General features: G+C 35.8%; 1 protein-coding gene across 1 annotated transcript; it reads right to left on the bottom strand.

Annotated features, from left to right (window-relative positions):
- LOC109841697 lies at positions 441 to 12,409 on the bottom strand. Its single transcript, XM_020410643.1, has 12 exons — positions 11,807 to 12,409; positions 11,602 to 11,636; positions 9,397 to 9,499; positions 7,054 to 7,161; positions 6,721 to 6,882; positions 6,489 to 6,582; positions 5,257 to 5,471; positions 5,027 to 5,092; positions 4,696 to 4,941; positions 3,099 to 3,157; positions 842 to 1,635; positions 441 to 694 (listed from the first exon to the last, which is right to left on the bottom strand). Exons 1-12 carry the CDS (start codon positions 12,218 to 12,220, stop codon positions 441 to 443), a joined length of 2,550 nt encoding a protein of 849 aa, XP_020266232.1. The 5' UTR covers positions 12,221 to 12,409.

Raw genomic sequence — 12,694 nt, forward strand, 5'->3', positions numbered from 1 at the left:
TATGTATGATAAAACAATGTACAAAATAGCGTAGAGATATTTGTAAAGGAAATATGTGCATACATTTTTTTTTGATCAAAAAACAGGGGCTTAAAACCCCGTTCATTAAAATAAACCAAAAAGACACAAGATTGTTAATTACAAAAGTTTAGACACAAGTAGTGTCTAAGAAGTTGTAATATAGAAAATAGAATTTCTACTAGTAGTGATGTATAACTTTCTTCTTCCAAAGATCCATGAAGATGAAGAGAGGGCCTTGCCGTCATTCACCGTTGACATAGATATTAGGAAGAACCAAAGCCAGCCATACATGTGCGTAGTAAAAATTAAAATTTCTATGAAACAACATGAAAACAGAAAGATAACGATATCTTAAAAGATATTTACATAAGATATAACAAAAAGCTGCTAATCCAGAGAATATCTTCAGTCTTCTATCTTCAGACACTTGCTCGGGAGAGTGGAAGATTATCTAGCCTGGAAGACAATTTCCTTGCCGCAGCACCTTGTCCAATACCTGACCATTCATATAGTCCATATATAGCATTATTGATAATCGTATTGTATGAGAAACTCATCTTATCAAAAATTGTTTTATTCCTACTGATCCAAATGTTCCAGCAGATATAGGAGATAAAGCTTCGCCAAATATAACCAACATCTCCTCGAAGCTTATTAACAGTATGTAATAAATCTGAAAAAAAGGATGACCATGTGAAAGGAAGATAATAATTTTTGAAATGAGACCAGACTTTTGATGTTATTGGGCATGAGAAAAACAAGTGGTCCCTGGTTTCTGGGTGTGAGCTACAGAAGATACACATCGAATCTCCTATCCAACCTTTTGACAAAAGATTATCCTTTGTATGAAGTTTGTTACTGCACAGAAGCCAGATGAAGAAACTGATTCTAGGTGGGGTTTTAATCTTCCAAGTAACCTTAAAATGAGGTGATAGAATACCTCTCTGATTAAGAAACTGATAGAAAGATTTGACTGTGAAAGTGCCAGCATTTGTAAGCAACCATATAGGATTATCTGGTGTGTGAGAAGTTTGAAAACTCCTTAAAAGCTCCATGAGATTGTCCTTTTCCATTTGACAAGAAGAAGAGATGCATCTTCTCAACAGAAGTCTCCATTGCCAATTGGAATTTCTCAGAAAACCTTGACTGCAAATAGAGACATTTGGGGATAAAGCTAGCTTATAAATAGAAGGATAAAGACTGGCTATGGAGTGGAATCCTGTCCATTTATCCTCCCAAAATCTGATAGAATCACCTACTCCCAGAGACCAAGAGATATTATGTAGGAACTCGTTCTTAAAAGATAAAATATCATTCCAGAATGATGATTTTGAAGCTCCTGCAAGATTCATTTGAAGATTGCCTCTGGTGCAATACAGTTGACAAAGAAATTTTCCCGTATTTGAGTTCTGATCAAGGCACTTCCAAAGCCATTTTGATAGCAAGGCAATATTAAACAACCGAATATCCTTAACTCCTAATCCTCCTTCAAGTTTACTTAAACAGACTTTTCTCCAGCTAACTAAACACTTGAAACCACTTGACTTTTTAGCTCCTGTCCAAAGAAAACCTTTCCTAATATTGTCAATTTTCTTAATGACCCAAATTGGTAATCTGTAGAAGGACATGAAGTATAATGGGATTGAAGTAAGCACAGAATTTAGAACACTACAAGAAATTACATCTTTAACGAAGGGATTTCCCTTCGTTAAAGAGCTGAAAACCTTCGTTATTGTATGCTAACGACGGGGGAAAATCCCTTCATCACCCGTCGTTGAAGCCCTCTTCGCTAAAGGGTCACGAAGGGATATACTACCCGTCGTTATAGAGTCTATAATGACGGAACATATTACCATCGTTAATATTTATGACGGTAATTATCACCGTCGTTACTATCAGTGACGGGGATATTTTCCCGTCGTTACCATCAGTAACGGGATATTTTCCCGTCGTTACCATTAGTTACGGGGATATTTTTCCGTCGTTGAAGACTAATTAATGACGGTTGCATACCGTCGTAAAAGTCCTCATAATGGGTAATTAGTAACTCATTAACGACGGTGCTTTCCCTTCGTTGATGAACAAAATACGGTTTATAAAACCGTCATTGTAGACTATAAATTTCTAATATACACTAATAATAATTTTTCCATTCATAGGCGACTATCATATTATTCTCAACCTGATACTAAGATTCACAACACAAATATATTAAAAATACCCAATAATGAATAAAAGAGAAAATAAAAATTTCATTCATTAATAACATCAATAAATAAAATTCCACCATCCTCAAATATTCAATACTAATAACAAGAGTTAATATCCTATTTGTTCCAAAGAAAAATACATGAAACTATCTATAACAAATTAAAATAAAAGTTTGGAGAAGACACATTCTTTCATCTCTAATCATCGTCAAAAGAAGACTCGAGCTACCACACCTCTCCTAATCTTGCATGGATAGCCTGAAAATTTTAAATAAACACATAATTAAGAAATATCAATTAAGCAAATATTATCTTATTAAGTAAAATTCATATTTTTTAGTGCAAGTAGTCAATCATAAAAGTATATAAGAGATTTTACAAAAAATAATTACCTGTCCTGCACATGTTCTCGAGTTTGAGGAGTCAATGAAGGTGATTGCCTAAAAAAAGTTCTTGCATAGCTTTCATTTGTGACTCCCAACTCAGACATTCTTTGTTGTTGTTGTTCCTGCTCATCTAAGCGTTATTGAAGAATCTTTGTGACTCCCAACTCAGACATTCTTTGTTGTTGTTGTTCCTGCTCATCTAAGCGTTATTGAAGAATCTGATTCTTTTTCTTTTCTTCTATAACTCATGCTTCCAGATCAGATCGACTAGGGAGCGGTCCTCTCAAATCTTTTAAAGTAGTCCCGCCACCAAATACAATGATGTGACCATGAAATTGCTTCCCCCAGATTTTCGCAACTATCTCAATGTCTAAAAGTGAAGGGTTTGCTTGTTTGACTTGAACAATTTCATCCTATAAAAATTAAATTCATACGTTAGTACTATATAAGGGTTTGCTCCTCCTAGATGTGAACAGGTTACCTTAAATTACCAATAGGCTCCCATGTATCATCGCTTGGAGCATAGCCCTTCCAGCGGACCTGGACAGCAGTGACGATCATGATAACATTCGGAAGAAGCATAGAAAATAAGGGGGAGAGAGACACAGCGGTAGATACAATGTGGTTTTGCCAGGATTTTCAGGTTCAAGTAGATTACGATTTTAAGCCCAAGACCCACTTTGGGGCCTGGCTATGGGCTTATAAAAATAATAAGGACATATGATTATTTTACTTTAGTTGTAAGTATTAAATATAAGCTTCTGAGCATATTATTATCTAGCATATCAACCTGTATGAATAGGATATAAGCAGAAATTGTTCTCATCTTGTGTGTGACATGTTTGGAAAGTGGTAATCCATTTGCTTGGTAGAGTAATCCCAAGAAGGGAAAAGGCCTGCACATTTTACCCACCTATGCTTCTGTAAAATAATGACATGAGAACTTAGCAGGGCTATTCTCTCTCGTGGTTCATATATTTCAAAGCACCGAAATACCCGCAGCAGTTACTATGGGTCTTCCAGGGCAAGAAATTTACTTAGAAAAGTAGATAACATCGCAAGAAGCATTTTCAGTTAAGACTAGGATCAAAAAGCATTTGACTAAGGTTCTTGACAACAATAAATGATGGAGAATTTCAAAAGGATGTGTTACAAATGAGAATTGTGTCGTAGAATTTGGCTGCCAAGATGGCTTGGAACCTTTTGAGACACGAACAGGTCCTAAGTAAAGCCACACGTAAAGCTGTTGTTTCAAATAAAGAATGAGACTTGTAGGGTCTTGGTATAGGATTGAAGAAAATTAATTTAGAGAAAAAGAAAATAAAGTTGTTGAAATGTTTTTCGGCCCTTCTCTAGCTTCTCCTTTGACAAAATCTCCACTCCCTTTTAGATGCAGCTTGCAAACACATACTTCTCAGAATCCATAGAACATGCACATTTATAAGTACCCATCTAACGTTCAGTAAATGCTGTCGGCTAAACATTCATTCTATTACCTCTACGTACAGGGTCCCGCCCCCCAAAAAAAAAACCCGCAATCCCAAATTAAAAAAATCCGAAAAGAAAAACAACCTCAAAAGAAATGAAAAATACCCTACTGACCACAATCAACAACAATCCTGTCACCAGCTTGCATCAACTGTACAACACAATCACATACTCTTTTACTTAAACCTATGGTCTTAACTGCACAGTCAGAGGGTTTTTTATTGCTTTGCAGAGATGGCACGAGGACATTCTCTAGTCTATGCATTAGAAGTTTGCAATCAAATGTTGTAGTAATGAAGGCAAATAAACAAAGCATGAAGCCCCTTCCCAAGAAGGGCCATCTGCACACTTTCGAATGTATGCTCACCAGTTATTTCCATCTACCTTCCATTTATTATTAACTCCTTTGTATACAAAGGGGGAGGAGACTAATATCATATTTAGCAAATTGCAAGAGCCAAAGAGTCAAGTAACATACGATGAAACCATACAAAAATATATGCTAGGTTACTTTTTTCCTTTGGATATAAAATGAAGCTAAAGCTCTGTCCTTATAGAACATATCTTATGGATGGATAAATAAGCATTACCTTAAACTTCAATCCGTGTTCACCAGATTTAGCAGGATCGCCATAGCAGATATCTACAAGTCTTAAGACCTCAAATTCATCAGATGAGATCTCGGAGTCATCATGAGCTTGCACATTAGATGCATGCACATTTGAGGCCTTTGAATCAGATTTACCATTTTTATAACCACCAACTATATATTTTTTGCAAAGTATGTTCCATTCCTTTAATAACTCATAAAATTCTACAGCTGATGCAGTTCTGACCTATAAAAGAGACCAGAACAATTCAAGACTTCAACGTGCATAACTCATTAACTGTAACCACAGGAAAAAATAATATAAAGCTTACTTCTGTTCCTGGGTGATTTCGTTTAAGGCTCTCACATGCAGCTTCATCTAAGTCAACAGCCCATCTCTGCCATAACACAACCATAAAAGCAAATGATACCCTGAAAACTAATTGATGATTACCAACAGCCCATCTCTGCCATAACACAACCATAAAAGCAAATGATACCCTGAAAACTAATTGATGATTACGGTTGGGGAAAAAAAGGGATATGGGTCCAAGATACATGCCGTGACAAGCTTTGCACCAGCAATCTGAGCTCCCAAGCAAAGCCCGGTCGACATTCCTCCACAACCAGAATATAAATCTAACAGTGATAGCTCTGTACTTTTATATTCGCATTTACTATAAACTTCCTTTCTATACATCTCAATCTTGGAGACATTCACATGATCAGTTCCCGAGCAACTGGAAGAAGACAAATCACTCTTCTCTACTGAATTATCTGAAATTGATAAAGACAGCTTGTAATTTAGGGGCGCTTATGCATGTACAGGAGAAAACATAAGCAGATAGAAACTATAGGGTGATAGCTAGCAACTTAAAATGACAGGAACATAAAGAAACTTCCTCAATTCACTGGTCTATAATCCAAGATCTAGACTAGAGGTGAAACTGGGTAGCTGATTAACCAACGCCCTCCTAACAAGGAAATGTAAAAAATATCATGTTCATATTATGGTAATGCAATCTATAAATTACAGAGAACACGGATTGTTATTTCACAATCTGAAAACGATATGCCCAACAAGTTGCTATCACAGGAAGCGCTACAGTTCTAATACGGGCATGCATAACCTGTTGCTCTCTGAGGTGTAATTACCTTTACTGTGAACAAAGTGTGCAAAACATGTGTCGAGGAAGTACTCAAAATCAAAAGAGCAATTAAATTTTGAGAACACATTAAGCAATCATAGAACATGTGTCAACTAAGTGCGCCATAAGTAATTAAGTGTTATGTGCAACATATGCAAAATACTCGTCCAATACCAACAAACTTCCAGATAAAAGTACATGTTACACAGAATATGCTAACAAAGTTATAATTCATAATAAGCATTATATAAACTCCTGATGTGATGGATGTAGTTAAACCTGCAGAGTATTGTAGCTTTGTGCTTTAATATTGTTTTGAAGTATATTCCCCTGTCCGTGAGGCTTAGTTTCTCATGCTTTTAATTTAAAGAGCAGAAAATTGGGTATCAAAATCTTTTGTTTATCAATTAGCTGACCATAATAATCCAGCCAGAAAAATACTGCTGATGCATGTTGGTATAGACAATTGTAAGATTTATACACAGATACCTTTGGTATCACATTTAGGTTAATAATTAACAATGAGGTACAAGTTGTGCGAAAAAGGTCTATAACAGTTTTCTGTACCTCAACTTCAGGACTATAGTTACATCAATAGACATGAAAATTATAACATGGTTATGATATTAGAAAAGAGACAGCTTACTTATTTCCATGGTTTGGAATGTAGAATAGTCTACAGAATAACTCATGTCATAGTAGAAGTAGCATGATGGTATAGATTTAGCCTTCAACTCTACCTGCAATGAAACAATGATAAGCAATAGGTAACCAAAACAAGGGCAATCATATTGAATATGTAAACTTTTATAATAGAATGTGAGGAAAAAATCTAGGAACTGAAGAAATGAATCAGATAAGTGTACGAAGAGATATACATCTTTATTCCAGGAAGAGGGGAATTCAGCATTGGTGCATATGCTTGGGGTGACTTGAATGACCCTGATTTTTGAAACAATGCAATCTAGCAAGTTGTCGTTTGTTAAATCTGAGTAGAACAACCGCTTTTTGTCATGACGTGCTGCTTGATCTTTCATAACCTAAAAAAATAAAAGCACAATACACAATCATATAACACATAATCAACCTCAACCACATCAGTGAATCAACTAATCCAATCTTGCAACCAATACAATGACGCTGACGAATCACACTTGACATAAAAGAAAACTTGACCGTGATATATGGGATTAAGATAACACTAAGCTCACAGTATCTTCAGCTCGATAGAACCATTGTAGTCTAACATAGTACTCCCCTTTGATTGTTTCAAAAAACTCCATGATTCTACCAATGTAGTTTGGTTTCCTCTTTTCACCCTGTAAGAAACAGATAGCAAGTCATTATTCTAGGGAATTACAACAAAAGAATACAAGTAGTCATGTCAGGCTTATTGAATCAGGTGGGAAACAAAAAAGAAAGAAGGTTTTATTTTTTTCCCTTTCTAGCGATAATGCAATTGTGTTATGTAATTTAATCCCCCCTTCTATGTAAGGAATTGTGTTTATATTCATGTTCATAATATACAAACTTGGTAAAAGTAAATGGCCGTGGGCGGGGGGCACCAGTAACATTTGATACCATTTTGTTTCTAGAAGATGGAATAACATTTGGTGTATCTAAAACTTGGGCAGTGTAGTAGTTAGTTTCCAGGTGCAGTTCATGCACTGGTGTGAAGAGAAAAAAGGAATCACTGAATCGAGAGAAGAAACTCAATACAGCTCCAGAAACCTGATGTATCTCTCACTAGGTAAAAACGTGTTATCTTCATTTGAAGGGTCTCACAATATGTGAAAGTAATAATTATTAAAAAAAAAGTCAATTGCTTCCAGCAATCATGCCTGCATTCTGGGTTGGTTTAACATCAATAAAATCCCATTAGGTATTCAATTACAGTATGTAACGAAACTGATGAGGACAAGCTTCCATATTAGTTGTTATTTAAATTTTGTTTATATTTATTTCGGTTTTTAGTAGTTTAAATTTGAATTTCGAATTTGGTTAAATTTAGTAGTTATCAGTTTTGGTAATTGAATGATTTGAGGGATTTTTTATTTGGTGAGATTTTATTTTGAGAGATTTGATTTTGTGAGAGATTTGCAAATCTCTAATATTTTCTCTTTATAAACCCTGCTGTAATCATGAAAAAAAAATTCATTGATGAATGAAATGAAAAATATGGTATTAGCCTAACTGTTTGTGTGAAACATTCAGGGGTGTGAAACCCTAGGTTAAGACTTTGTTTTCTTCGTTTCTTCCAAGCTGCAAATTCCTTCTTCTCTCCTCTTCATAAACTCAGCCACTGTTCATCTTCTTCCTTTTTTTTCTTCAATTCACGTCAACTCTCAGAACCCATCAAACACCTCTCCTGCTCCTCTTCAAAACCCGCAACCATCTCCCCATCGTCCCCTCCAACAGCTGCACCAACTCCCGCCTTCCCTCTTCCCCGAGCAGCAGCGCCGCCAGCCTCCCCTTCTCTCCTTCAGCAGACGCCACCAGCTGTGCATCCCCTCTCTCTTCCTTCTCCTCCTCTACAAGCGCCGGCCACCCTCTGCTCTTTTGTTTCCCTCCCACAACCGCTCCCAACATCTCCCTCAGATCCGCCTCCACCCATTCTCAACATCTCCCAACATCCAGACACCAAGTACAAAGATATGCTAAACCACTTAGAACACCAAGTACAGAGTTACGTTTCCGATCTCCGACGCCTCTTTCTCTGCCTTCATCCGCTTCGAAGCAGCAACGAACCCACAAATCTTCTGCCCTGATCATTGCGCAAGGATCTGTTTGTAGCTTAAACTGAAGATCAACTTCAGAATCAACTGTTCAGATTGATTATAACAGCGGTTAATTCGGATCTGATTTTCAGCCCGACGATGGTATCAATTTCACTCAGTATTTTTCTGCTAATTTCACTTTATTAGCTAATTGCAAAGACTAGTTTATCTCTAAATTCTTATCATATAAGTCACTGCTTGATTAATTTTGTGAGTTGAGAGTACTAAACATGTGACTGCTAAATTTTGATATTGATCTTAGAACTTGCGAAATGATAATTAATATTGCGATTAAATTATTCAAGATTGGAATTGTTTATGACTATCATTGCAAATCTTATTAAAATCCATTGGTCACATTAACTGTTTTAAATTAATTTCCTACCGAATATTATGAATTTTGGCGAAACGTTGTATTATTCGAATTAAATCGCTGATTCTGATAGACCCCCTCCCTCGTTTTACATCAGAAACTCATCTATTTAAATTTATGTCATGCACATGATCATGTTGATATGCGTGTAGTTATTTGCTTATGTACGAAAAATGTAGATGTGTGTCCATTTATGTGCATGTATATTCTCTCTCTGGATCCAAACTATAATTTCAGTGAGGAAGCATGTAATAAGGTCTATGCTCAAATCCTCTTGAAGCACATCATACGAGTAAGCCTAAAAGTTCCAAAAGCAAGCACAAAACATACTATCTCCTGTAATAAAGAAAAAGAATAATCAAATAAGTTTGATGCACTGAGTAATCCTGAAAAAAGTGACTCGCCTTTACATAAGCGCAGTCCCCAATATCAAACGTGCACCCGCTCACATTAGCTTGCAAATAATGGTATTTTACTTTTAAAACGATGTCATCATCATCAACAACGCTACAAGATAACATATGAAAGACATTGTTAATATAAGAAATCACAAAGAAGTTTGAAAGTGCATATTATCATTATGGACAAGATGACCAACTCCCCTGCAAAGGAATTGGTGAACTTTCAACGTGTCCCCGAAAGTATCAATTTACCTATTCCCCCCCTTATAACCATGTTTATGGGCCTAATGTGGCTATTTTGTGAGCACACAGTCAAATATTTAACAGTTTTGTGACGTGACAGCATTTTTTTTATTTCTTCATGGGTTTTTATCAGTCTTATCATCTCCTGTCCCTCCAAACAAATAAAAAGTCCTAACTACTATTCCCCAAAACTTTTTACCCTTTATTCTTTTTCTTTTTCTTTGTTTTTCTTTTGTAAGTAGAACATCATTTTTTGAAATGCAGAAAATACAAGAAAAAAATGTCGCATCATCAATCTGTTAAATATTTGAGGGTGGGCTAAGAAAATGACCACATTGGGCATCTTGTCCTATCATTATAATAGCAAAGAAAGTTGATCATCTTGTCATAGGCATGTTTGTTTCGTTTCCCTCAGAATCCAAAACTCACTTTCCTTCACTTTTTAACTTTCCCCCACTTTATTTAGGGCCTGTTTGGTTATTTCCTGAAAAACCAAAAAATAGAAATGAAAATCGAGAAATATCAAAAAGTACAATTTCACACATTTCCATCCCTAAAACTCACCCACATCTAATAAAATATTATTTTTATCCAACAACTCATCCACCACATCTAATAAAATATTATTTTCATCCAACAACTTATCCATCACATCCACCACATCTAATAAAATATTATTTTCATCCACAACATCACTCAACTCATCTCATCTCATATTTAAAAATTACTCACATCATCCAACAAGATTATGACAACTCATCTCATCTCATTAACATTTCATTTCTTTGTTTTCCTCCCAAAAAGCTAGGAAAACAATTTCTTTAAGTGTGGGTCACATCATCCAATAATATAATGACAACTCATCTCATCTCATCTATTTTCTTATTTTTAAAAAATAACCAAACAAAAAAAAACAACCTAATACAATAAACAGGTTTCTTATAATTCATTTCCTTATTTTTTCCGCCAACCAAACAACATCAAAACAAGTTTTCTTAAAAAATCACTCACATCATCCTATAATAAGGTGACAACTCATCTCATCTCATCTCCATTTTTTTGATTTCCTTCTTTTTTTAGCCAACCAAACAATCCCAAAACCTATTTTTCTTAGAAATATGTTTCATTTTCTTTGATTTCCTTTTTTTTAGGCAAACAAACAGCCCCTTAACCTACTTTCCTTCACTTTCTTCACTTCCCCCAATAATATTGTGATAACTCATCCCATCACATCTCATTTCTTACTTTTAGAAATAAATTAAACACAAGAAATGAGTCACATCAATCAACTCATCTAACTCACCTCACCCAACTTTTCTTCATTTTCTACCATCTTTAAAATTTACTCACATCATTCAATAATATGGTGACAACTCATCACATCTCATTAAAATTTCCTTTCATCCCTTTCCTCCAAAAAAAATAAGAAAATTGATTTTTCTAAGTATGAGTCACATCATCCAATAATATAATGATAGCTCATTTTCTCTCATTTATTTTCTTAGTTTTAAGAATGAACCAAACACAAGAAAGAACAAAAAATAATTCTTAGTTTTAAGAATGAACCAAACACAAGAAAGAACAAAAAATAAAGAAAGTGGAGGAAAACATCAAAAATTACTTGAACCAAACACAAGAAAGAACAAAAAATAAAGAAAGTGGAGGAAAACATCAAAAATTACTCATCTCATCGAATAATATGGTGATAACTCATTTTCTCCCTCACTTTCTTTCCGAATTTTGATGAACCAAACATCAAAAAGTAGAGAAAAACATCAAAATTCATTTTCTTTCCCCAACTTTCTGCATTTTTTTGCGAAACAAACAGGCCCTAAGGGGAAAATAGTTAAATTGATACTTTAGGGGGGAAAATAAAAGTTTACCAAAACAAGGAAGTTGGTCATCTTGTCCTATCATTATAATAGCAAAGAAATAGCAAAGAAAGGATGCAAATTTGTCACTTACTTGGCAATATTACTCCATTTGTTGCAGGTTTTAACCTTCAGAAAAAAAAACACTGATAATGACTTAGATGTTCATTGGCAAGAAAAGCATTCTAAGAAAAAGATAGTGACATCAAGAATTACCTAATAAACAAGAAAAAACACATCAAGAACGCAAAAAAGATCCAAGAAATCAAGAGAAACCGAGATAAACAAGTCAAGATTACCTTCTTCGCATATCGATGAGGCCATCTCTCCATCGCCTCCTCTTCAGGCACTGGATCCCCAACAAAATGAGATTTCCCATTAACATTTTTTGAGTCCAAATCCATGCCCTCTTCCTCCTTCTTCACAGAAACCCTAGGCTTCTTTTTTCCACACTTCTTCAAAGAACTCTTCTTCTCTCCGTCGTCTTCGGCGATGTCGATCCATTTCCTCTTCTCAGGCTCCGGCAGCTGGATCCTCGGCGAACGCCGCAAGGCTCCGCTGCCCTCAAGAAGCACGAGATCCAAGATTGGGATTTTGCGGCTTTTGTTGCTCTCTGCCGACGGGTCGAGATCTGCATTGCTCGATTTGAGATCGGGAGCCGAAGTGGGAGACGGCGACGAGGGAGCTAGGGTTTCCGGGGATCGGCCGTCCATTTGGGGGGGAGGAAAGGCCGAAACCCTAGGAGAGAGAGAGAGAGAGAGGATTTGGGGATGAGGGGGCAATTTGGGGATTAGGGTTTGGGCTTGAATTTGGCGTATCTTTTTTTTTTTTTTTAATTGGGGAAGGCGGGAGTTTATTTCACTGGGGTTTAGAAATAGCGAGGTTTATAAATTGAAAAGCGAAAAAAACAAACAGGAAAAAGTTGAGGAGAAGGAAAAATAATATAAGAAACTGACACTATTTTATTGGTGCTTGATGGGCCCCACGCGACAGCGAAGCGGGAAAGGCGTGAAAGTGTGGGTCCCGCTGATGAATAAAATAGAAAAGGTAAAGATACGGATACAGTCGTATCCGGTTGTACGTCAAAAAGTCGTGTCTGTATTGACGTACAAAATTCAAAACGTTAAGGGGGTGTTTGTTTTGATTTTTTTTTTTGGATTTCAAAATGGGATTTGAAATCCATAAAT

The sequence above is a fragment of the Asparagus officinalis genome, chromosome 5 (genome assembly GCF_001876935.1).
Source record: "Asparagus officinalis chromosome 5, Aspof.V1, whole genome shotgun sequence".
In the NCBI taxonomy this organism is placed as follows: domain Eukaryota; kingdom Viridiplantae; phylum Streptophyta; class Magnoliopsida; order Asparagales; family Asparagaceae; genus Asparagus; species Asparagus officinalis.